Source organism: Lampetra planeri, chromosome 45 (assembly GCF_965212315.1).
Source record: "Lampetra planeri chromosome 45, kcLamPlan1.2.h2, whole genome shotgun sequence".
Lineage (NCBI taxonomy): Eukaryota > Metazoa > Chordata > Hyperoartia > Petromyzontiformes > Petromyzontidae > Lampetra > Lampetra planeri.
The window spans coordinates 1,998,929-2,025,672 of record NC_136151.1 but is presented as its reverse complement, the minus strand read 5'-3'; the positions used below and the strand labels follow the sequence as shown (position 1 = coordinate 2,025,672).

General features: G+C 49.1%; 1 protein-coding gene across 1 annotated transcript in view; it reads left to right on the top strand.

The window, feature by feature from the left end:
* LOC144733185 (E3 ubiquitin-protein ligase TRIM11-like) overlaps window positions 1-24,366 on the top strand; it is a 39,486-nt gene extending 15,120 nt beyond the window's left edge. The window contains exon 6 of the mRNA XM_078614977.1: window positions 23,801-24,366. Within this exon, the coding sequence (XP_078471103.1) occupies window positions 23,801-24,366 (566 nt within the window). The remainder of the gene's footprint in view (window positions 1-23,800) is intronic.
* Window positions 24,367-26,744: the final 2,378 nt, after the last annotated feature.

Genomic DNA, 26,744 nt, shown 5'->3' with positions numbered 1-26,744 from the left:
CCATCCTCGGTAAGGGGTACGCATCCGCCACCAAAATTTTGTTCAACCGGCGGAAATCAACGCAAAATCTCGTACCACCATCCTTTTTCTTAACCAGAACGACGGGCGCGCCCCAAGGGCTGTTGTACGGCGAAATAATATCCACCGCCAGCAATTCATCTACCGCTCCGCGCATGTGTTCCCTTTCCGCCGGGCTCATGCGATGAGGGTGCATACAGATGGGAGGTGCCGCACCGGTGTCAATATGGTGCGACAAAAGCGACGTGCGGCCGAGGTCCAAATCATTTTTGCTGAAAACATCAGCGTACCGTAGCAATAGTGAACGCAGGGCGTTCCTTTGTTCATTCGACAAGGAAGAATTCTCTCCGAATAAATCTGCGATCCAGCGTTCTTGTGAACGATCGTGCGGAGGCCCACCCGCGGGCATCCGAGCGCGCGGCGTTTTGTCACAAGAGGCGAAATCGGTAGTGGCGTGAGCCAGCACCGACCCCTCCGGAACAATAACGCGGTCAGGTCCCCCATTTAACACCTGTATGAAAGGTGCTTGACCTGGTCGCACGATCGTTTGTGCCGCCGCCAAAGAAAAAGATTTAGATACCGAATTCGATGGGGAGAGCGGTACGCCCTTCGCATCCCTTCCCATTCGAAGGGGTTTTCGATAACGCAGCGGAATTAGCATTTGCGCTCCCGACGGAACCTCCACCATAGCAGCAACAACGGCAGTAACTGCATTACCTGTAGGCGCGTTGGCCAACAGGGAAGGCAGGAACGCCATTCTACGACCCCCCGGCATTTCCAAACAGTCCTGGTCGACCCGTATTCTCAGCGGCATCCGGCGCAGGAAATCAGTACTGAGTAAGCATGGAACAGCTAGCGAGCGAGAGATTAACACAGGTCCTGCGGCGGTAATATTTCCGATAGCGATGCTCACATCTACCTGGCCACAGATACCCATGCTTCCCCCATTTACGGCGACACACGCATCATTAACCCTGCGTATCCACGATGTAGGAATGGACAACAGATGGAAAATAACATCAGAAATGATGGTAGCAGACGCGCCCGTGTCCACCAAGATACGGACGTCAACGCCGTCGATGGTACCCCGTACCGTCGACGAGCCCGACGCCGCAGCCACAACCCTGTGAGTCAATTTTTTCCACTGTGTAGCAAAGCGCGTAAATGAAGCAGGAGAAGTCAAATCATCCTCAGGAGTGTAAGAATGAGTGCGAGTGGATGAGTGATGTGACAAGACCTGCCGGGTGTCCGATTTGTGCCGACTCGCCCGAGGTTGTTGCAGCTCCGCAGCAGGTGGAGGAGATGGAGGTCCCCTTGGCGGAAGAGGCGACAGCAGAGTTCGGCAGCGGCAGTCACGGGCGAAATGGCCCCGTCTGCCACACTTGAAGCACGCGGCCAATGTCGGCCGGCGGTCGGACGACCCGGCCCTTGCGCGTGGACGGCCCGTGTAGTCGCCACGCTGGTCGCGCAGCCGTCGTCCCGGAATCCTATGCGGAACAGCAGCAGCCAGCATGTCGTCGTCGTCGCCCGAGTCGTCGGAGCAGTGGACCACCAGTCGTGGAGACCACCCCAAAGGCGGCCCGTCGATTTCTGGTTTCCCCGTCCACGCCGCCATCTGGTCCCAACGCTTAATATTAAATTTAGCGTCCAGGCAGCGCGCCACCCATTGCGATGTAAGCGGTTCGTGGCCGCACACTGGTAGCGAAATGTTGAGCTCCTGAGCCAACTCTAGCATACGGGAAAGGATGAGAGGATCCAAATGGTCGGCCGTCGCGTCGGGGTAGGCAGCCATGGCCAGCGCCATCAACGCCCCCCGATAAGCCAACGGCGATTCCTCCGATGCTCGGCGACGCGACATAAATTTTCTGGTGGCTGACGTCGGTGGGTCATAAAATTCCGCCATCTCTGCGAACGCGTCCCGCAGTGTCTTCTTCTTGGACGCCAGGATGGAGCGGAAGACCCCCAGAGAAACATCGTCAAGCAGTGTAGGTAGTGCTCCCAGCGCTTCATCCTCCGTCCAGTTGATGGATCTAAAAGCTGACTCGAAGCGCCACGTAAAAGCACTCCAATCGCCCCCGGCGATGAATTCTTTAATTTGTGGAAGGCGATGTCCGCGGTGGCAAGCGTGCGCCGCGGGCGTCTCCGACTGCCGTTCCCGCTCTCCACCCGTTGCAGGCAAAATGGCGTCCGGCGGCCACGTGGCGGTAGGCGCGCCCAAAATGGCGCCCGACGGCTCCGGCGCAGCCGCCCCACCCAAAATGACGGCGTCCTCCCACGTGGCAGGAGTAATGGCGGACGCAGATTCCTTTGCAGGACCCCTTCCCGCGGCGTCCAGCTGATCGGCGATCTGGTGACCCGCGGCTGGTGAGGACGCCACCGCGGTCACCAGGCTAAGCAGAATGGCGCGTAATGACTCAATCTGCTCCGCCATCAGCCGCCACTCGTCTTTTGTTCCTGCGGTGGTCGCATCTTCCCCGGTCGACGCTGAGAGGCGTCGAGGAGAATATTATCAGCAGGCGGCATAGGGGCTGTAGCTCCCAACAGCTCATCTTCATCCGTCTCGACCTCTTCCTCCGATGGAGGCACGGGCAGGTTCTTTTTTCTGGGGTGCTTGGACATCTTGACGATCGTCCAAACAGTCGCAGAAGCACTTCTGACACCAATGTAATAATCCTTCGGAGACGGCTTCGGAATCGGTCCTCTTTATTTTCACCTCCACGATACACTTTACTCACACACGCTCCGTTGCTGGCAGACAACAGAGAGCGGGCAGACTTCACACCAGTTCCCACCACGCACGTGGCACCCAGAGCCCCCGTACACGCGTGGCTCTCCCTCTGTTCGTTCCCCAGTCTGCTCTCGATCGTTCTCTCTCACTCCCTCATAATCCCTTCGTCACGTGGTCCCCCCAGCCAATCATCCATGGACAGCCTTGACCATTCTCGATGGTTCCCTGTCAATCCAGGGACCATGCCCCTCATCCGGCTCCCCATTAGCTGGGGCCCCGAATGGCTAGGCCAATCACTCCTGATGACATGCCGTGATCACGCCGGGGTCATGCTCCCTATCTCAGCCCTTATTGGCTACAAAGCAGGACCGGCAAGCCAATCCCCACGTGAACCTTCTATGGCTGTTATTACACGTGTAGTAGGTTCAAATTAGGTGCACACACACGCAACTTGGAGGCAACACTATTTATTAAACGGTAAATAATATAACACTCTACATGAGGTGGTGACCACCTTCCTCAACTCACTAACACTCTGGAACACGACACAGACTGGACCAGGCAGGCAACGGCCTGCCTGGCCCAGGACGACGACTCGGGACTTGACGACCGAAGATGTCTTCACCTTGGAGTACAGTACAACAGCAGCCTCGCTCTGCGTTCACACCACGCTTATATTTGGTTTGGCGTGGCTGGCTCCGCCCCGGCGTGGCTGGCTCTCTTCAGGCCACGCCTCCCTTCCCAGGACACGCCTCACTTCCCCCACCTCTGGGAGGGTCCGGATCCCTCCACCACGCGACCCCCCAGGCACCCCCTTGGGGCCCCCAGCCTTCGTACGGGCCGACACAGTAGTGACCTTTCTCTGTCACTACATCACCCCCTCCTGTATAAACACACAGCCGTCCCCGGCTGTAACACAACTGTGAAACATCGAAAAGGTGTGCCTCCGAACCAACAACATCAATAAATGACCGGCGACCGATAAGAAATACAATCACGTAATATATACAGAATCGACGAGGGTAAAAGGGAACCGCATAGAAAACGGGGAATTAACAACAATTATACATGAAAACTGGCTAACCCACTTACGCTCCAGCACAGCCCCCCCACCCGTTAGAATCACGCATGCAATGACAGTCACCCATTAGCACCCCCCCGCCTTTCCGACGTGGCGTCACAACCAGTAGCACGCGTCGGCCATATCGGGGGGGAATTTCCATGTTACCACCCCACCGCCTTTCCGACGCGGCGTCACAACCAGTAGCACACGTCGGCCATATCGGGGGGGGAATTTCCATGTTACCACCCCACCGCCTTTCCGACGCGGCCTCACAACCAGTAGCACACGTCGGCCATATCGGGGGGGGAATTTCCATGTTACCACCCCACCGCCTTTCCGACGCGGCGTCACAACCAGTAGCACGCGTCGGCCATATCGGGGGGGGAATTTCCATGTTACCACCCCACCGCCTTTCCGACGCGGCGTCACAACCAGTAGCACGCGTCGGCCATATCGGGGGGGGAATTTCCATGTTACCACCCCACCGCCTTTCCGACGTGGCGTCACAACTAGTAGCACGCGTCGGCCATATCGGGGGGGGATTTTAACCCAGTCTCTCTCCAAGACTCGCATCGCAGCATATAGCTGTACCGACCAAGCCGAGACGACCCATCGTTCACTCACTGCACAACATGCACCCTAACAACTGAGGGATACAGTCTCAACGTAACAGGACAACTCCACCTGAACCTTACGAATCTCCAGCCCACTGTTTCAACGCACCTCGGAGTGTCTCACTCTCCGGGCCGTCAGGTCAAGCCATCAGACACAGCATGATGGGACCACACTCTCTGAGCCATGTGAGCGCACAGCCCACTTGGCTAGACAAGCCACGGAGTGTCTCGATCTCCGGGCTGTCAGGTCAAGCTGTCAGACAGCATGACGGGACCACACTCTCTGAGCCATGTGAGCGCACAGCCCACTAGGCTAGACAAGCCACGGAGTGTCTCGATCTCCGGGCTGTCAGGTCAAGCTGTCAGACAGCATGACGGGACCACACTCTCTGAGCCATGTGAGCGCACAGCCCACTAGGCTAGACAAGCCACGGAGTGTCTCAAACTCCGGGCTGTCAGGTCAAGCCGTCAGCCATTGCATGACGGGACCACACTCTCCGAGCCCTGTGAGCGCACAGCCCACTAGGCTAGACATGCCACGGAGTGTTTCAATCTCCGGGCTGTCAGGTCAAGCCGTCAGCCATTGCATGACGGGACCACAACGTTCATGTTAGACACGCAACACTCACTGGGCCATCCTGGTCAGGACCTGCGCCCCAAGATAGGTGACAGCCAGCAGCACAATTCCAAATCCCTGGCCGCATGTCACCATCACAATTTAACACCATCACAACACATACAATTTGAATTATGATCCCCCACAGAACTGATCCAATGCCGAACAGGTACGCACAATTTGTGACGATCCCGAATATTCAATGGGTCACAACAATACACCTCACATCCCGTATCCGTACACATCATCTCCGAGACTCGCATTGCAGCATGCAGCTGTACCAACCGAGTGGAGAGCAACGCAATTTGACGGCAATTAACGGAAACGGACCCCCGATCCATGTAGAACACAAGGAGCATTCTCGCACAAAAGACATCATCTGTGCAACAACGGACAGGAACCAACCAGTGAGTTTGAAACGAATCGAACCTGTCATTTCAAAATCTCCTTCAACATTAACCATGGGACTCAGGGCATTCGAATTTTGAGAGCAAACAAACTATACACAAACCCCAAGAATCGCCAAATTGATTAATACAGTATATGCAGTATATGAAATTCGTACAGTGAATCATTTGGCGCAATGCTCCATCCAGTCCCCACATGGCAACACACACAATCAATACTCCAGACAATCCGTATATAGTAAATAATCACAAGCAAGTACCCAACATTCCATACACTGTTAACAATTCCAAGCAAAGCTCCATACGGTCTGTACCTTGGCAACAATGACGATCAAAGTTTCTTACAGTTACACGTGGCAATCACGAGCGAAACTCCATACAGTATACACAATAACAACGGCGATTTCGCAACAAAACGATGTAACAACACGAGTCATTAACACGGCAACATACAGGATATCAACGGAGCTCGGGACACCAACACGAATTAATCATTAACTACACCCCGAAGATACCGATCTCGACGCCGTAATTAACAGCAACACTTGTTACAAGCAGAAACCCGCATGGTCGCCGCGTCACTTTATCACGCACACAACCGGACGAACACGCTCCGCAAACCAGCGAGTTAAAAAAAACACACGCGATCGCAACCCGGCGCACGTAAGATGGGTGAAGATTATTATTATTTTTCTTGGGGCCGGGTGCTTGTCATGTCACGACTCGCCTGGCAAACTGTGAATAGCGGAGGGCGGCAAGGTGGAGCACTGGAACGGCCCGAAGAATCTTTCATGGTGAACACAGCCTGCTCTTGCGAACCCATCCACCTCTCGCGCTCGAGCAGAAGGCTGGAACTCCCCCTCTGCAGGCGTTGATGTCGGCGGGAGCGGCATTTCGGCAGCAGGAGCGGCGTTTTGGCGGGAACCGCGCCCCGACCAGCCCTCGAGTTGGCGGGAACCGCGCCCCGACCAGCCCTCGAGTTGGCGGGAACCGCGCCCCGACCAGCCCTCGAGTTGGCGGGAACCGCGCCCCGACCAGCCCTCGAGTTGGCGGGAACCGCGCCCCGACCAGCCCTCGAGTTGGCGGGAGCGGCGTTTTGGCGGGAACCGCGCCCCGACCAGCCCTCGAGTTGGCGGGAGCGGCGTTTTGGCGGGAACCGCGCCACGATCAGCCACCGAGTTGGCGGCCCCACCGCGGGGCCCGCATGCCTGGGCCTCCCCCCGCCAGCCCCCGCAGAGACGACGGTGTCCTCTCCCCGCGGCTCCATCGCTCCGTTCCCGATGGCGGCGAAGCAGCGGTGCGATGACAGTCCCGCCGCTCCGCGTGCAGCGCCATCTCTCTCCCTCTGTCACCGGGGCTGCCATCCCCGGGGCTGTCCGAAGGATGGTCGTCACACCATCCCCGTCGTACGAAGGCGTCCAGATGAGTTTTGTCTTTGTTTTTCGTGTGCCCATTTTACTTCCCTAGGATAACACCTAGCAATATTTATATTTCCACAACTTCTGACGCCAAATGTAGTAGGTTCAAATTAGGTGCACACACACGCAACTTGGAGGCAACACTATTTATTAAACGGTAAATAATATAACACTCTACATGAGGTGGTGACCACCTTCCTCAACTCAATAACACTCTGGAACACGACACAGACTGGACCAGGCAGGCAACGGCCTGCCTGGCCCAGGACGACGACTCGGGACTTGACGACCGAAGATGTCTTCACCTTGGAGTACAGTACAACAGCAGCCTCGCTCTGCGTTCACACCACGCTTATATTTGGTTTGGCGTGGCTGGCTCCGCCCCGGCGTGGCTGGCTCTCTTCAGGCCACGCCTCCCTTCCCAGGACACGCCTCACTTCCCCCACCTCTGGGAGGGTCCGGATCCCTCCACCACGCGACCCCCCAGGCACCCCCTTGGGGCCCCCAGCCTTCGTACGGGCCGACACAGTAGTGACCTTTCTCTGTCACTACACACGTGTACTAATCGGACCTGCGGGCAATGCACCACGCTTTGTCGTCAACTGCCTAGGGAAGTGTATGAACCCGTCACATTGTATTTTGCTCGTTTGCGGCATGAACTTTCAAGGTTTTCACCATTGCCGCTGTCCATACTTCGTGCATGAAGTGTGAGGGCTCTGGCCAATTGGACATGCCTGCAGGAGCCATACCCAGCTGTGTTTCTTTGGGAGGTTCAGGTACCCTGCAATATATGAGGTAGAAGGGAGAAAATGCCGTGGAGGCAATTGAGGCCTGCCTATATACTGCCAAGACCCAAGGAATATGGAGATCCCAGTCGGTTTGCATTGTATCTACGAATTGACAGAGCATTGCTAAGGTTCTATTTAGCCTTTTCATCATACCATCCATTTGAGGGTGGTATTGGGAAATTTGCCCCATCTTTGTGCCCAGCGCCTCGCACATCTCCCGAATGAGTTTTGATTTAAAATGTCAGCCCTGGTCGGTGAGGATCTACTTTGGAGGGCATTTTCCCATCACATACCATTAAATTTCGATTTGAAGCTTTCGTGACTGCAGGAATTCATCTTCTTGGTTCTTTCGGTAAAGTCACGTAGAAAGGAAGAAATAAAATAATAAAAATAAAACATAATAAAATAATTCTCACGACGTTTCGGCCACAACGCAAGCCGCCGTCCTCAGGTGAAACCAGGTCTGTCGAGGCGACAGCGTCTGAATGAAACAGCACACGTGCTTGGAGCATATCTATAAGCTGGGTTGGAAGGGGGGTGGGGAAAGGGGGCGCCTTGACAAAATAATTTGCATATCAAGAGGAATCCAGCATACCCATGGGAAATGCAGGTATGTGATTAGTACTACTTGTGTCCGTGCATTATGCAGGATTAGCAGCATCCAAGGGAGGGGATAGGGGTAGCATTAATAAAGGGAAGAAGTGTTAATAGTATGTAGCTGCAGTAACTAAAACCACCACGTAAACAACTAAAGTATAAACTACATAGTATCATCATAATACTAAATATACTCTACAATAAGCTGAGTTACTAACAGTAAGTAATACGTTATAATTCTACGTCATGAAAAATATAATATGCTTCCATCTAAACTTTATTCTCTTACATCACACGAGTCTACACCGTACTATATATTGCCATAAACAAACCCAAACATTAAATTATATACTGTATTGCTATTAACCTTATCCATTGTAATATTACACTATGTATTATTCTACCCACCCTAATGTATATCACACTGCTGTATATTCACTATACAATTACGATACTATATAATACTTTGTACATTGTATTAAGCATATACATTTTTTTATCTATTTGTTATTATACACTGTACCGTTGACCGTCGTGTGAAAGATACGGAGAGGAAGCAACAAAATATGTCAATGCAGCGGAGCAAAGAATCCATTCCCTGCGGAGAATACAATGCCAGTGAGTGGAACACGGTCTGAAAGTCACCGTAAACTTGAACACAATCAGTTAAGATCCGAAATGGTTTATTACGTCGTTCCAATTATTGCTAAGCCAGAATCCATCTTCTCGGTTGAAATTGTCTCTGTGTTTGTATATGTGAAAAGCCTCATGAACGAATCTCTCATGGTAGCCAGATGGCTTGCAGAGAACCTCTGTCTTGGAGAAGTCAATATCATGTGAGCCCACTGAGTTGTAACAGTGATCTGCCACGGCTGAGGTGTTTGTCTTACCGTGTTTCAAGTCTGCTTTATGTTCACGGATGCGGTCCGAGACATGTCGTTTGGTTTCTCCAATGTAACTGCTACTACAGAGGCAACTGAGTTTGTAGACGCCAGGGTACTGTATGTCTGGAACCACATCTTTAACAGACGGGACCAGATCACGGATTTTATGTACTGTGTTGAATCGGACCTGGATCTTGTGTTTTATCAGGATTTTGGAGATATTTTTGTGACCCCAGCAATGTAGGGTAAGGTGATGGTCTTGAAAGGCTTCTCAACGGGATCCTTCTTGATGGTTGGAGTGATGGCTTTGCGGATTGTGTAGTCGGAGTAACCATTAGACTTAAGAGCTTGGCGTACGTGTTTGAGTTCACTGGCAATGTGTTCCTGGTCGGATATGCATTGGGCTCTATGGTATAGAGTTTTGATGAGGGAATTCTTCTGGGATGGATGGTGGTGGGAATCCGGTTTTAAGTAAGAATCCGTATGGGTGGCTTTCCTTTAGACAGAGTAGCTCATTGATCCATCAGGTCTCCTTTTAATTAGGACATCCAGAAAGGGTAGCTTGCCATCTTTTTCGACTTCCATGGTGAATCTGATGGCTGGTTGTATGGAATTGATGTGGTCGAGAAATTGGTCTAGAGCAGGACGGCCATGTGGCCAGATGACAAAAGTGTCATCTACGTACCTCTTCCATAGGGTCGGGCGTAGAGTGGCAGTCTGGATGGCGTCAGTCTCAAATTTCTCCATGAAAATGTTGGCTACAACCGGAGATAGGGGGGAGCCCATTGGGGTGCCCTAAATTTGCTTGTAGAAAGTTCCATTCCAAATGAAGTATGTATTGGTTAAGCAGTGTCTTACCAGGGGGGGTACCCCAGTATTCAGTCCTTGATGAATCAAGTCTTCAATGATTGCGATGGTGTCAGGTACAGGAACTTTGGTGAATAAGGAAACCACATCAAAACTGACAAGCAGGTCGTCTGAGGACAGGGAAATCCCCTTGATTGTCCATACCAGGTCGGTAGAGTTTAGTACCGCAGAGGTGGTTTTTCCAGTGAAAGGCCGTAGGATTTCAGACAAAAAACGAGCCAGTTTGTATGTGGGGGAGTTGATAGTAGAGACAATGGGATTGTAATAAACCTTCTTGAGACGGCTTCCGGAATCAGTCCTTTTTATTGTCAACTTCCACAGTTACACTTTACACACACACTCTCCGTTGCTGGCTGACAACGGAGAGAGGGCAGACTTCTCGCCAAGTTCCCACCGCGAACGTGGCACCCGGAGCCCCGTACGCGCGTGACTCCCGCTCTGCTCGTTTCCCAGTCTGCTCTCGATCGTTCTCTCTCTCTCTCTCTCTCTTAATCCGTTCGTCACGTGGTACCCTCCAGCCAATCCTCCATGGATAGCCTTGACCGTTCTCGATGGTTTCCTGTCAATCCCGGGACCACGCCTCTGATCCGGCTCCCCATTAGCTGGGGCCCCGAATGGCCAGGCCAATCACCCCTGCTGACATGCCGTGATCACGCCGAGGCCATGCTCCCTATCTCAACCCTTATTGGCTACAAAGCAGGACCGGCAAGCCAATCCCCACGTGAACCCTCTATGGCTGTTATTACAGGATGAAGAGGTGTATCTTCTTTATGTATCTTTGGTAAGCCGTATAATCTTGGTGGCCTGGCTGCAGAAGGTTTCAACGAGAACTGTTTGGTGTGATCAATTAATGCGGTTGAAGCAGAAATGATGTTTTTGGTTTTAGTGACGAGGCTGTTGGTGGGGTCTCTTTTTATTTTTGTATAGCTGCCATCGTTGAGTAGTTCTTGGATTTTGTTGCCTTTGTCGGCTGAGAGGATAACAATTCATCCCTCTTTTTCAATTGAGCTAATTCAAAACGCTCATCTTTGCTGATGTTGCTCGCAGGCATCTTAGCGTTTTTGAGGGTTGCAGAGATTTCAGATCTTGCTACGTCTACAGCGATGTGACTCAGGCCCTTGAGAGTTACATCTACTCGGGCAATTATATCATTAACTGGTATGTGTCTAGGTGTGACTGCAAAGTTTAGTCCTTTAGCTAAAACGAATTTCAGACCTTCAGAAATAGAACTGTTACTGCGATTAATTACGACTTTGTTAACGTCTAGTTTTTCAATGTGTGGGTCTGGTCTCTTGTTTGAGAGGCGGTTGAATTTTGAAATCAAGTTGTCCTTACATTTGGTCGACATAGCGGCAGCTGAAGAGGCAGTCATTTTGTCTACATGTTCCCAATCCGATGTGGACATTGTTGCACTCAAAGATAAGTGTGATTTGTAGAGTGTCTTGTCTAACTGATCTAGATCGGTGCGCGTAAGTCTGATTTTCTCTGAGATAAGAGCTAAGCTAGTTCTAGAAAGAATTCGTTTAGCATTAGAAGAAGTTACAGCAGCAGATGTTAGTGTAAATGCGTTTGATATTACCTTAGAGTCGCGGCATCTCTTCAGAAAGGTGAGAGACTCGATTAGCTATGCCTTCTTATCACGGAGCTTGTTGAAGGATCTCAAAGTTGTGTGGAATCCCTCCCCGTAGAGGCGGTTAAATTTCAATTTAAAGCTTTCGTGACTGCAGGGATTCATCTTCTTGGTTCTTTCGGTAAAGTCACGTAGAAGGGAAGTAATAAAATAATAAAAATAAAACATAATAAAATAATTCTAGATTTGAAGCTTTCGTGAAAGCAAGGAATCATCTTCTTAGGTTTTTTCGGTAAAGTCACGTAGAAAGTAAAATAAAATAAAAACAAAAATCACGACGTTTCGGAGGCAACACAAGTCTCCGTCATCAGGTGGGACCGTCACAGCCAGATTAGCTGTATCAAGTGAGGCAATGATTCAAGATGTAATCCCTTAAAAGCGAGTTGAGGGGGGAGGGAGAGGGAGGGGGGAGCTCATCAGACTATGGTAGCCAATGAAAGGAACGTATCGGGAGGGAGGGGGGGGGGGCGAGGCCAAAAGGGTGGGCGATGGACGTGGAAGCGCTTGTGCGCAAGCGGCCAATTACTGCACACGCCAACACAATGGAGCGATTGTGCGCAAGCGGCCAGCCACTGCACCCGCCAACACAATGGGCAGAGAGGAGGAGGGGAGGTCTAATACACATGATAGACAAAAGAACGAAAATGATGATGGGTACAAACTTAGGGGGAGCTCATCAGACTATGGTAGCCAATGAATGGAACGTATCGGGAGGGAGGGGGGGGGCGGGGGGGGGGGCGGGGGGGGGGCGAGGCCAAAAGGGTGGGCGACGGACGTGGAAGCGCTTGTGCGCAAGCGGCCAATTACTGCACACGCCAACACAATGGAGAGAGAGGGGGAGGGGGGGGTCTGATACACATGATAGACAAAAGAACGAAAATGCCCATGTTTATACCAATGCTGGCTGAACAATGAAGAGAGTACTGTTAAAATAACTGGGGATGTTAACACTCGGTAAAGTACAGTAAAATAGTGCCTGTCAGATAAGATGGTTCAAAAAATTTGTGATTAAGTCTTTTTTGCGTGGTTGATAACATCTTTCCAATGGTTACTAAGTTTGTACCCATCATCACGGTTGAAATTATGTCTGTGTTTGTATATTTGTATGGCTTCGTGTACAAACCTTTGATGGTAGCCGGGAGGTTTGCATAGAACCTTGGTTTCGGAAAAGACAATTTCATGAGAGCCCACCGAGTTGTAGCAATGATCGGCCACGGCAAACCTCCCGGCTACCATCAAAGGTTTGTACACGAAGCCATACAAATATACAAACACAGACATAATTTCAACCGTGATGATGGGTACAAACTTAGTAACCATTGGAAAGATGTTATCAACCACGCAAAAAAGACTTAATCACAAATTTTTTGAACCATCTTATCTGACAGGCACTATTTTACTGTACTTTACCGAGTGTTAACATCCCCAGTTATTTTAACAGTACTCTCTTCATTGTTCAGCCAGCATTGGTATAAACATGGGCATTTTCGTTCTTTTGTCTATCATGTGTATCAGACCCCCCCCCTCCCCCTCTCTCTCCATTGTGTTGGCATGTGCAGTAATTGGCCGCTTGCGCACAAGCGCTTCCACGTCCGTCGCCCACCCTTTTGGCCTCGCCCCCCCCCCGCCCCCCCCCGCCCCCCCTCCCTCCCGATACGTTCCATTCATTGGCTACCATAGTCTGATGAGCTCCCCCTAAGTTTGTACCCATCATCATTTTCGTTCTTTTGTCTATCATGTGTATTAGACCTCCCCTCCTCCTCTCTGCCCATTGTGTTGGCGGGTGCAGTGGCTGGCCGCTTGCGCACAATCGCTCCATTGTGTTGGCGTGTGCAGTAATTGGCCGCTTGCGCACAAGCGCTTCCACGTCCATCACCCACCCTTTTGGCCTCGCCCCCCCCCCTCCCTCCCGATACGTTCCTTTCATTGGCTACCATAGTCTGATGAGCTCCCCCCTCCCTCTCCCTCCCCCCTCAACTCGCTTTTAAGGGATTACATCTTGAATCATTGCCTCACTTGATACAGCTAATCTGGCTGTGACGGTCCCACCTGATGATGGAGACTTGTGTTGCCTCCGAAACGTCGTGATTTTTGTTTTTATTTTATTTTACTTTCTACGTGACTTTACCGAAAAAACCTAAGAAGATAATAAAATAATTCTCACGACGTTTCGGCCACAACGCAAGCTGCCGTCCTCAAGTGAAACCAGGTCTGTCGAGGCGACAGCGTCTGAATGAAACAGCACACGTGCTTGGAGCATATATATAAGCTGGGTTGGAAGGGGGGGGAAAGGGGGCGCCTTGACAAAAGAATTTGCATATCAAGAGGAATCCAGCATACCCATGGGAAATGCAGGTATGTGATTAGTACTACTTGTGTCCGTGCATTATGCAGGATTAGCAGCATCCAAGGGAGGGGATAGGGGTAGCATTAATAAAGGGAAGAAGTGTTAATAGTATGTAGCTGCAGTAACTAAAACCACCACGTAAACAACTAAAGTATAAACTACATAGTATCATCATTATACTAAATATACTCTACAATAAGCTGAGTTACTAACAGTAAGTAATACATTATAATTCTACGTCATGAAAAATATAATATGCTTCCATCTAAACTTTATTCTCTTACATCACACGAGTCTACACCGTACTATATATTGCCATAAACAAACCCAAACATTAAATTATATACTGTATTGCTATAAACCTTATCCATTGTAATATTACACTATGTATTATTCTACCCACCCTAATGTATATCACACTGCTGTATATTCACTATACAATTACGATACTATATAATACTTTGTACATTGTATTAAGCATATAAAATTTTTTTATCTCTTTGTTATTATACACTGTACCGTTGACCGTCGTGTGAAAGATACTGAGAGGAAGCAACAAAATATGTCAATGCAGCGGAGCAAAGAATCCATTCCCTGCGGAGAATACAATGCCAGTGAGTGGAACACGGTCTGAAAGTCACCGTAAACTTGAACACAATCAGTTAAGATCCGAAATGGTTTATTACGTCGTTCCAATTATTGCTAAGCCAGAATCCATCTTCTCGGTTGAAATTGTCTCTGTGTTTGTATATGTGAAAAGCCTCATGAACGAATCTCTCATGGTAGCCAGATGGCTTGCAGAGAACCTCTGTCTTGGAGAAGTCAATATCATGTGAGCCCACTGAATTGTAACAGTGATCTGCCACGGCTGAGGTGTTTGTCCTACCGTGTTTCAAGTCTGCTTTATGTTCACGGATGCGGTCCGAGACATGTCGTTTGGTTTCTCCAATGTAACTGCTACCACAGAGGCAACTGAGTTTGTAGACGCCAGGGTACTGTATGTCTGGAACCACATCTTTAACAGACGGGACCAGATCACGGATTTTATGTACTGTGTTGAATCGGACCTGGATCTTGTGTTTTATCAGGATTTTGGAGATATTTTTGTGACCCCAGCAATGTAGGGTAAGGTGATGGTCTTGAAAGGCTTCTCAACGGGATCCTTCTTGATGGTTGGAGTGATGGCTTTGCGGATTGTGTAGTCGGAGTAACCATTAGACTTCAGAGCTTGGCGTACGTGTTTGAGTTCACTGGCAATGTGTTCCTGGTCGGATATGCATTGGGCTCTATGGTATAGAGTTTTGATGAGGGAATTCTTCTGGGATGGATGGTGGTGGGAATCCGGTTTTAAGTAAGAATCCGTATGGGTGGCTTTCCTTTAGACAGAGTAGCTCATTGATCCATCAGGTCTCCTTTTAATTAGGACATCCAGAAAGGGTAGCTTGCCATCTTTTTCGACTTCCATGGTGAATCTGATGGCTGGTTGTATGGAATTGATGTGGTCGAGAAATTGGTCTAGAGCAGGACGGCCATGTGGCCAGATGACAAAAGTGTCATCTACGTACCTCTTCCATAGAGTCGGGCGTAGAGTGGCAGTCTGGATGGCGTCAGTCTCAAATTTCTCCATGAAAATGTTGGCTACAACCGGAGATAGGGGGGAGCCCATTGGGGTGCCCTAAATTTGCTTGTAGAAAGTTCCATTCCAGATGAAGTATGTATTTGTTAAGCAGTGTCTTACCAGGGGGGGGTACCCCAGTATTCAGTCATTGATGAATCAAGTCTTCAATGATTGCGATGGTGTCAGGTACAGGAACTTTGGTGAATAAGGAAACCACATCAAAACTGACAAGCAGGTCGTCTGAGGACAGGGAAATCCCCTTGATTGTCCATACCAGGTCGGTAGAGTTTAGTACCGCAGAGGTGGTTTTTCCAGTGAAAGGCCGTAGGATTTCAGACAAAAAACGAGTCAGTTTGTATGTGGGGGAGTTGATAGTAGAGACAATGGGATTGTAATAAACCTTCTTGAGACGGCTTCCGGAATCAGTCCTTTTTATTGTCAACTTCCACAGTTACACTTTACACACACACTCTCCATTGCTGGCTGACAACGGAGAGAGGGCAGACTTCTCGCCAAGTTCCCACCGCGCACGTGGCACCCGGAGCCCCGTACGCGCGTGACTCCTGCTCTGCTCGTTTCCCAGTCTGCTCTCGATCGTTCTCTCTCTCTCTCTCTTAATCCCTTCGTCACGTGGTACCCCCTAGCCAATCCTCCATGGATAGCCTTGACCGTTCTCGATGGTTCCCTGTCAATCCCGGGACCACGCCTCTGATCCGGCTCCCCATTAGCTGGGGCCCCGAATGGCCAGGCCAATCACCCCTGCTGACATGCCGTGATCACGCCGAGGCCATGCTCCCTATCTCAACCCTTATTGGCTACAAAGCAGGACCGGCAAGCCAATCCCCACGTGAACCCTCTATGGCTGTTATTACAGGATGAAGAGGTGTATCTTCTTCATGTATCTTTGGTAAGCCGTATAATCTTGGTGGCCTGGCTGCAGAAGGTTTCAACGAGAACTGTTTGGTGTGATCAATTAATGCGGTTGAAGCAGAAATGATGTTTTTGGTTTTAGTGACGAGGCTGTTGGTGGGGTCTCTTTTTATTTTTGTATAGCTGCCATCGTTGAGTAGTTCTTGGATTTTGTTGCCTTTGTCGGCTGAGAGGATAACAATTCATCTCTCTTTTTCAATTGAGCTAATTCAAAACGCTCATCTTTGCTGATGTTGCTCGCAGGCATCTTAGCGTTTTTGAGGGTTGCAGAGATTTCAGATCTTGCTACGTCTACAGCGATGTGACTCAGGCCCTTGAGAGCTACATCTACTCGGGCAATTATATCATTAACTGGTATGTGTCTAGGTGTGACTGCAAAGTTTAGTCCTTTAGCTAAAACGAATTTCAGACCTTCAGAAATAGAACTGTTACTGCGATTAATTACGACTTTGTTAACGTCTAGCTTTTCAATGTGTGGGTCTGGTCTCTTGTTTGAGAGGCGGTTGAATTTTGAAATCAAGTTGTCCTTACATTTGGTCGACATAGCGGCAGCTGAAGAGGCAGTCATTTTGTCTACATGTTCCCAATCCGATGTGGACATTGTTGCACTCAAAGATAAGTGTGATTTGTAGAGTGTCTTGTCTAACTGATCTAGATCGGTGCGCGTAAGTCTGATTTTCTCTGAGATAAGAGCTAAGCTAGTTCTAGAAAGAATTCGTTTAGCATTAGAAGAAGTTACAGCAGCAGATGTTAGTGTAAATGCGTTTGGTATTACCTTAGAGTCGCGGCATCTCTTCAGAAAGGTGAGAGACTCGATTAGCTATGTTTTCTTATCACGGAGCTTGTTGAAGGATCTCAAAGTTGTGTGGAATCCCTCCCCGTAGAGGCGGTTAAATTTCAATTTAAAGCTTTCGTGACTGCAGGGATTCATCTTCTTGGTTCTTTCGGTAAAGTCACGTAGAAGGGAAGTAATAAAATAATAAAAATAAAACATAATAAAATAAGTCTCACGACGTTTCGGCCACAACGCAAGCAGCCTTCCTCAAGTGAAACCAGGTCTGTCGAGGCGACAGCGTCTGAATGAAACAGCACACGTGCTTGGAACATATATATAAGCTGGGTTGGAAGGGGGGGGGGGGAAAGGGGGCGCCTTGACAAAAGAATTTGCATATCAAGAGGAATCCAGCATACCCATGGGAAATGCAGGTATGTGATTAGTACTACTTGTGTCCGTGCTCTTTCATTCAGACGCTGACGCCTCGACAGACCTGGTTTCACCTGAGGACGGCTGCTTGCGTTGTGGCCGAAACGTCGTGAGAATTATTTTATTATGTTTTATTTTTATTATTTTATTACTTCCCTTCTACTTGACTTTACCGAAAGAACCAAGAACATCACATACCAGTGAAGTAATTGCCATCTGATCAGGCAGCGGCCAGGCCATTGGCCACCTTGTGAAATAGTCAACCCCCACCAGGAGAAATGTATTTCTCCTTGGTGAGCATGGAAAAGGTCCGAGAGTATCGAGAGTGACCAATTTGTTGACTCTAGAGACAACAATGTGCTGCAAGAGGGCCTGTGGTATGTTTGCAGGTGGTTTCTGACGCGCACACCATGTGCAACCCGCGACCAAGTTAATGACATCAGCGGATATACGCCGTCAGTAATAATAATTTTGCAGGGTCAAAAAAATATTTCAGTATGCTAGATGCAATAGTTTGTTCACGTGAACCTCCCGCATTAACCTGCCTCGCTCAGGTGTGGGCACCATCAGACATTACCAGCGAGTGGTCCAGTCCCACCACATCAACAACCCCTCGTGCAGCACAAACTGAGACCCCACAGGGGAGCTCGACACGGATAGGTCTGCTTTTACCCGGCGGCACAAGGGTAGCAGGCTGGTATTGTCGACTTGCAGCTGTCCCCACGGTTCCCTTGCCATTGGTTCCGCGGGCAGAACCGCTGTTATCATCGCCGGCGTCTCCAGGACGGTAGGCTTGCATCGGCCAGCACCCGATGTAGGCCCTTCCGATATACAATTGTGTACAAGTACTCCTGTAATTTCTCCAGCCAGCACACCTGCTGACCTGACGGCTGGTCTATGCGCAAGGTGTACTGCAGTGTGGCATGATCAGTGCAAACTGTAAATTGTCTGCTGTATAGGTAAGGTCTGTATATCTGTACGAAGTACACAATTGGCAACAATTCTCGGCGAGTTACACAGTAACAGTGCTCCGCCGGTGATAGAATGTGACTACCGTAGGCAATGACCACTTCAACCCCGCCCTTCACCTGAGAGATGACAGCCCCTATCCCCAGACCACTGGCATCCGTGTCTAGGATGAAGGGCCGGGAGAAGTCCGGATATGGCAGGGACGGAGCCTCTGTTAGCTGATCGCGCAGCGTGACAAAGGCAATTTCTTCCTCTACCCCCCAGTGAAACTTATGGTACTTGGCTGTCAATGCGTTCAAAGGATTCGCAATTGTGGCAAGATTTGGGACAACCCAGCGATAATACGATGTGAAGCTGATAATACTGCACACATCACCCATGGATTTGGAGGTTGGCCAATGTCGCACGCACGCAGTTTTCTCGGGACCTGTGGCAACACTCGACTCGCTCACCACGTGACCCAAATACCGAACTAATGTTTTCATCAATACTCTTGGTTCTTTCGGTAAAGTCACGTAGATAAAGAAAATAAAAAATAAAATACAAATAAAATCAAAGATACAAAATAAATAAATTAAATCACGACGTTTCGGGTGCAACACAAGCGTACGTCATCAGGCGGGGACAACCACAGCAAGAAACAATTGCTGAAGTAGGCAAAGAGAGCTGATTGTGACAAGGTATTATATAGCTGAAGAAGGGGGTAGGAGCCAAGGGAAGTGTGGGGGCGGGGCGTGGGTCAGAGGAGAGTGGCAAACATGATCCAAAAGATGAGAGAGGGTGGGGGGGAAAGTGGGTCAGAGTGGAAAGCTGCAGGCTCGTGATGGGAGTGAGCAGGGCTGGGAGTAAGAAACTGGAGATGCTGATATGAAAGTAAACTATAAACAGCTAAGGTTTAACTTGGTTAATAACATCCTTCCAATGATTGCTCAATTTGTATCCATCTTCTAGGTTGAAGTTATGTCTATGTTTGTATATCTGGATGGCTTCATGAACAAATCTTTGATGGTAGCCAGACGGCTTGCAGAGCACTTTGGTCTCGGAGAAGACAATATCATGAGAGCCCACAGCGTTGTAGCAGTGATCAGCCACGGCGGAAGAGTTAGTCCTGCCATGTTTCAAATCTGCCTTGGGCTCGCGAATAAGGTCTGATACATGTCGTTTCGTTTCCCCAATGTAACAATCACCACACATGCAACTCAGTTTGTAGACTCCAGGGTATTGCATGTCAGGAATGGCATCCTTTACGGATGGGATTAGATCACGGATTTTGTGTACTGTACTGAATCGGACCTGGATCTTGTGTTTGTTTAAGAATTTGGAAATATTTTTTGGTAACGCCTGCTATGTATGGTAACGTGATGGTTTTGATCGGAGTCTCAGGGGGTTGTTTCTCCATGGTTGGAGAAACAGCTTTGCGGATAATACGGTCCGAATATCCATTCATCTTAAGGGCCCGGTGTACATGTTCTAATTCACTGGCCAGGCAGTGTTGGTCAGAAATGCAGTGGGCCCTATGGTGTAGTGTTTTGATGAGGGAATTCTTCTGTGCCGGATGGTGGTGGGAATCAGGTTTCAGATAGGAATCTGTGTGGGTGGCTTTCCTGTAGATAGAGTGTCCCAAAGAGCCATCATGCCTCCTCTCAAACAAAACATCCAGGAATGGTAGCTTACCATCCTTCTCCACCTCCATGGTGAAATTGATGGATGGGTGTATGAAGTTATTTGGTCAAAAAACTGGTTCAATGCTGGAAAGCCATGTGGCCAAATGACGAAAGTGTCATCTACATATCGGTTTAATTTTAAGTTGCTGAGCATACCCTGGACAACACCGCTTAGAATTGCTGCAACTGTTCGTTAAATGAGTGATCAAAAACGATGATTAATCCAGGTATGTAAGGCATGACTTCCATTCCAATCCCGATAAAACCTGTTCCATCACCCTTTGGAATGTGGCAGGAGCAGTTTTAATACCGATCGGGAGACGATTAAATTGATATAGCCCTTAATGTTTTAGGCTTCGAGGCTTCGTCCAAGGGCAGTTGCCAAAATTCCAAGAGAAAATCCAGTGTGGGATTTTTTTTTTTGCCCCCGACAACGAGTCGAATGAGTCAGCAATGCACAGGAGCGGATATGCATCAGCCAATGTGACCTTATTTAGACGGCGAAAATCATCGCAAAGACTCAGACTGCAGTTTGGCTTTTTGACCAGCACAACAAGAGCCCCCCCAAAGGATAGTGGATGGAGAAATGATCTCCCCTGCTAGCATGTCATCCACAGCCTATTGCAAATGTAGTTTCTCCACAGGGCTCATGCAATATGAATTTAGCCGAATAGGGGGTGAATTTACCTTGTCAATGTGATGTGCCGCCAAGAACGTGTGGCATATGTCATATTGCCCCCTGCTGAATACATCGGAGAATTGCAGGAGCAATTCTCTTGGTTCTTTTGTGTTTCTGACAATTCCAAATTTTCATCACGTATCTTTTCAAACCAATTTTCCTCGGATAATGGAATCTGGTTAGCTACATCGGCTACCACTGTTTCCGTCAGGTCCCCCATTTCGAGAGATATAGGTATCACATGAGCTAGCTCAGTCCCCACCTGAACAGCGATCGGATGCTCCCCGACATTCAGCCCATGTAAGAATGTTTTTTGGTCCGCTGTCACAACTGTTTGCGCCTCTGCTAATGATTACCTGTGGGTCGTCACATTTGACAGAACAATCACAATTTGTGAGTTGGCCCACATCGTGACTATTTGTTTTCAGAACCATAGCGGTGTCAACATCTGCATGCCTGGAGGTACACTCACGGACTTACTGACCAGCACCTGCTCTGTTACCCCAGTGTCAGTACATTTTTCCACCGGTCGCAGAAAAAAAAGTGCGAGCTCCCGATGTCATTTCTATACAACCCTGATCAGTGAGTATCCTAAAAGGCAAAATTTTCAAGAAATCGGTTCCCAGCAGGCATGGAACTGCTTGGGTATTTGAAACCAATATGGGTTCCGTAAAGGTGAGCTCCCAAATTGTACTTGTATTTCGATTTGGTCGCTACATATGTACTGATTACCGGTGCCAAGCGGCGGCTACTGGGCGGTAACATGTTGCATATAACGTTGGAATTAATAATGGCCGACGCCCCCTTATCAATCAAAATGTGGGCCTCTATCCCTTCGATCAAGCCAACTACCACCAAGGTACCCGTCTCTGCCGCTATAACTCGCCGAGCCAGCGTATACTGATTATTTGACTCGGGCCACTGGTGGAGAAGCAGGTCCCAACCTTTCCCCGAGGATTTGTCGACCACATCATCACCGACGCACACAGATACTGATGTACATCAAACGTGGCGGACCCCGTCCACCCGCAGACTGCCGCCACCACCTCCTCTCGTAGACCATGCTGCTCTCCACTGCCGCCAGAATGAGTGGGCCCCCGCTGACAACACCGCTCGTCCTGCAACCTGGGCAGGGGGCGCAGGCAGCCGTTTCCAGGATCCCCTCCTCTCGGGTGCCACCCAGGTCCATTGATTCATCTGTTCCTGGGTCTGCAGACACTGGGCCACCCACAAGGAGGTCTGTGCCTCCTCCTCCACTTTGAGCAGCACCACAGTCATTTCATGCACCAGTGACAACATATTTTCCATCGCCAAAGAGTCCAGCACCGGTTCATCCAGCCGAGAGTAGGCCGCCTGGCTGAGCGCTATCAGAGCACTGCGGTTGAAGAGGGGCAACTCGGCTTCCTCTCGCTTGCGCTGCTGACATTTTATCTTTGCGTTTGATGGTGGGTCGAAGATCTCTGCCATCTCGTGGCAGGCAGCTTGCAGCGTAGTTCTCCACTCTAGCAATATAGCCTTGAAGATAGCAAGGGCTTCATCATCCAAGGCTGTAGGTAATGCCTTCAGCACTTCAGCTTTGGACCAGTCCGATGCCTGATAAGCGGCCTCGAACCATCTGATAAAGGCCCCCCAGTCTCCACCCGCTGCCACAAACTCTTTCACTGGCCCCAGCCGGCGAGGTCGGTCGTCTGCTCTCTCCCTCGCCACCGGAGCTATCTCTGGTGATGGGGCGCTGGCCATCACTACTGCTCCGGATGTCTCTGGCTCCCCGACCTCTGCAGCAGTCGGTCGGACGACTCTGGCCGCCGGTTCTCCCGCCACCATCACTGCCGCTCCCAGTCTCTCCTCCCTCCTGGCAAGCTGCATCACCAGCTGGGGGACCGCGTATGTTAGGCGGTCGATCTGTCCTTCTAACCACTCCCATCCCTGGGTCATGAGCAGCGCTTGGTTCAGTAGATGCTCCGGTTGCTGCAGCTGCCCCTCTACTGTCACCACCAGCACTGCTGCAGCCTCTCTCACATTTCCAAAGTTGATCTCCAGGTGCTCCTCAGCTGGGATGTTCTGGAGGAAAACCTTCTCGTCTTCGGACATCGTCGGTAGGTTTCTTCATCGGCTTGGGCGCGATATTCTTCTGAGCCCACTTCTGACACGAGTTGTAAAGACGCCGACACACATTGTTACTCAGAGCCCTTTTATTTAGACTCAACACTACACTTGCCTGGGCTTCGTCCTTGATGCTGTCCCCATTTAGACTGCCCGAGCCCCCTTTCTGAAAGCTTCGCTCACCCCACTCCCTTCATCCAATCCTGGTCATTCTCCTTCAACGTTTGTCAACCATCACCCCTACCATCAACCCCGCTTCCCTTAACGTTCAAATCTCCGCTTCAATCCCTTTGAAACACGCTTCCTGACCAATCACTCTGGAGACCTCTCTGCACCAATCGCAGGCCCTGGTTGACTTCCGGATTGTCAGTTTGCATGTACACTTGTGTGAGGTAACTCATCTGTTGCCTCAGTCATTACACTAGTACGTGTACACAAATACGAATGATTACTAGTACTGTATGCATTTGTCATACATGTTATAATCATTGTTCGTTTGTTACAAATCAATGTATTACGTATTGCAGTATCACTACAAGAACATAAATGATAACACAACACGCAATGTGTGTACACGCTACGTGCAATGCTCGTGCTGCTACTGCGCACGTGTTACTGTGACTGCTGTGTGGGTGTCGTTGCTGTCCTCACCACAGATGGATGCTCACCGACTCTGGACACAAACTCAGCCTACGACCTCCTCCAGATTTCCTCAGATCTCAGAAGGATGACACAGAGCGGTGTCGCCCAGGGTCGCCCCTTTCACCTACATCGCTTTGATTGGTGGGACCAAGCCCTGTGCTCCGAAAGCTTCTCGTCGGGTCAGCACTACTGGGAGGTGGACGTGCGGAGTGCGGGTGCTTCGTATCGGATTGGAGTCGCGTACGAGACGATACCACGGAAAGGGCGTGGTGTTGAGTGTAGCCTGGGAGGGAGTGACGTCTCCTGGAGCCTACAGAAAGCTGAGGGCAGATTCTCGGCTCTGCATGGCGGGGAAGAGACTTCACTATCGGTGCCGGAGCCTCCGCGGAGAGTAGGGGTTCATCTGGACTGGGACGCGGGGTTGCTGTCGTTTTACAGCGCCGACTCTATGGTGCTGCTACACTCGTTTCACCAAACCTTCGCTCAGCCCCTACATCCTGGGCTGTGGGAGTGCGGTGATGTTGGTGACTCAATGACGATTGTGGATCTGAGTGGTGCATCCCAAGACGACCAAGAGTGAACAACACAGCAAGCCATACAGCACACACTGGACACACTGGTTAGTTACTATATAGCTCTTGCCTTTTCTGATTAAGTGATTAAACATATGCTCATGTTACCTTTGATAACACTGGTCGACAGCCAAAATGCTACCGAAATAAATGTAGTCCAACTTTACTAATTCTGGGTCACTGAGAATGAAAATTATGCTTTAAATTGTTGATTGGCTCTCGTTTTCAAGATATGCTACTGGGTCAGTATACATGACCCTTGACTTGGGAATGGCGGAGGATAAGTGAGTTATAAAGGGAAGGGATCTCAATTTTAACCAGAAATGACTAAAATACATATTTGACTGGATCTATGACATAAATCAATGACTGGTTTTGGGCAGTACTTGCTTTTTGAGCAAGACAATGATTGAAGCAATCTGAAGCTGGTATTGCATCATACATGATATGAATTGCATCATGTTATTCTGAGAAGTCATGGATGGTGCAATCATAACTAGGCTACATCCCTCTGTTGAACAAATTGCCCTATATCAGCACTAAAAGTCATACAGTGTCGTGCTCTCTTATTTTTCAGTGTTTGATTTTGCAAAGGGACACATTTCTGTTTATCCAAATTGAGCAGAGATGCCTCGTACGTGTGTGAACAAAGCAGATAACTTCTGCTATGTTTGTGGTGAAGTTACTTTTGCATCACAAAGTGCAGTATATCAAGTAGGGTTAAGAAAGCCTGTCACCTTTATTTTGGCTGAAAAATTGGAGATCAGGACAAAATGTGGGCCCCACACATGTGCTTCAACCCTTGAGCAACAAATATTCGCCAGTGGTTGAACAGGAAAAGGAAATCTATGCCTTTTTCAGTGGCAATGAATTGTTACTTCTGCATGACGCCTCCAGTTAGGAAAGGTGTAATAAAATTGACTGTGAATTATCCAAACATTCCATCAGCTATACGCCCAGTACACCACGGAGAAGGACTGTTGGTTCCTGCTGCACCAGAATCATTCTCACTTGAATCAGACGAGGAAGAGGATGAAACTTCTGGTCCTGAACCATCAAGGTCACATGACCCAGATTTTATCCCATTATCCTCCTCTGAACCACACCTCATAACACAAGGCGAACTGAATGACCTTGTCAGAGAGTAAGGCAGAGCTGGGCTCCAGACTGCAGCAGTGGAATCTCCTAGGAGGTGATGATAGGGTTTCCATGTTCCGTGACCATCAAAAGGATCTTGTCCCATTCTTCTTCATGGAAGGTGATCTTGTAGCCTCCAACAACATCAATAGTGTGATGTCAGCCCTCATCGTTCATGATCCAGATGAGTGAAGACTGTTCATTGATTCATCGAAAATGAGTCCTAAAGCTGTTTTGCTGCATAATGGAAATGGTTTGCCATCAATTCCAGTTGGTCATCAGTCCATATGAAGGAAATCTATTATAACATGAAACAACTTTTGAGGTGCATAAACTATGCCTAACATCAGTAGCAGCTTTGTGGAGATTTGAAGGTTGTTGCTCTCTTGCTTGGTCTGCTGACTGGATACACAAAGTAATGATGTTTTCCCTGCGAATGGGATAGTTGCGCGAGACATTCCCACTACATCAAGATAGATTGGCCACTCCGATAGTAATTGGAGCCTGGGAGGAAAAGTGTTCAGCATCCACCACTTTTTGAATAAAGGAACATTTTGTTACCACCCTTACAATTAAAAGCCATGGATAAAACACAAGCTGCTTTCAAGTACCTCTGTGGAAAATGTCAAGGTTAAGTGAAGCTAAGATAAAGGAAGGTGTCTTTGTTGGTGCTCAGATTCGTGAAAATCTTCAGAATGATGCATTTGACAGTGCACTGCGTGACAAGGAACAGATGGCATGGAAAGCCTTCCAGTTAGTGGCAACATATTTTCTTGGAAACAAGGCAGACAACTATAGGGAATTGGTGGAAAACATCAACGTCATACAAAAGACTTAGTTGCACTAAAGATACATTTTTTGCACTCTCATTTAGATTTTTTTCCCACTGAACTGCAGAGCAGTGAGCAACGAACATGGCGAGTGATTTCACCAGGACATTGCAACATTGTAGAAATGCTATCAGGGCAAATTGAGCCCATCGATGCTGGCAGACTATTGCTGCAGAGTGACAATGACAAGAGATGCTCCATTTAATGAAGCCAAGATTCGCCAAGTAGACACTGAATAAGGACTAAACTATGCAGTTATATATACATAATGGTGTTTTGGCTTCGAAACATTTTATTTATATAACCCTTTTGCTGATTTTTAAAGTGTTACATAAACAGGACAGGTGACATGTTATCATGTGTAATAACAGCCATAGAGGATTCACGTGGGGATTGGCTTGCCTGTCCTGCTTTGTAGC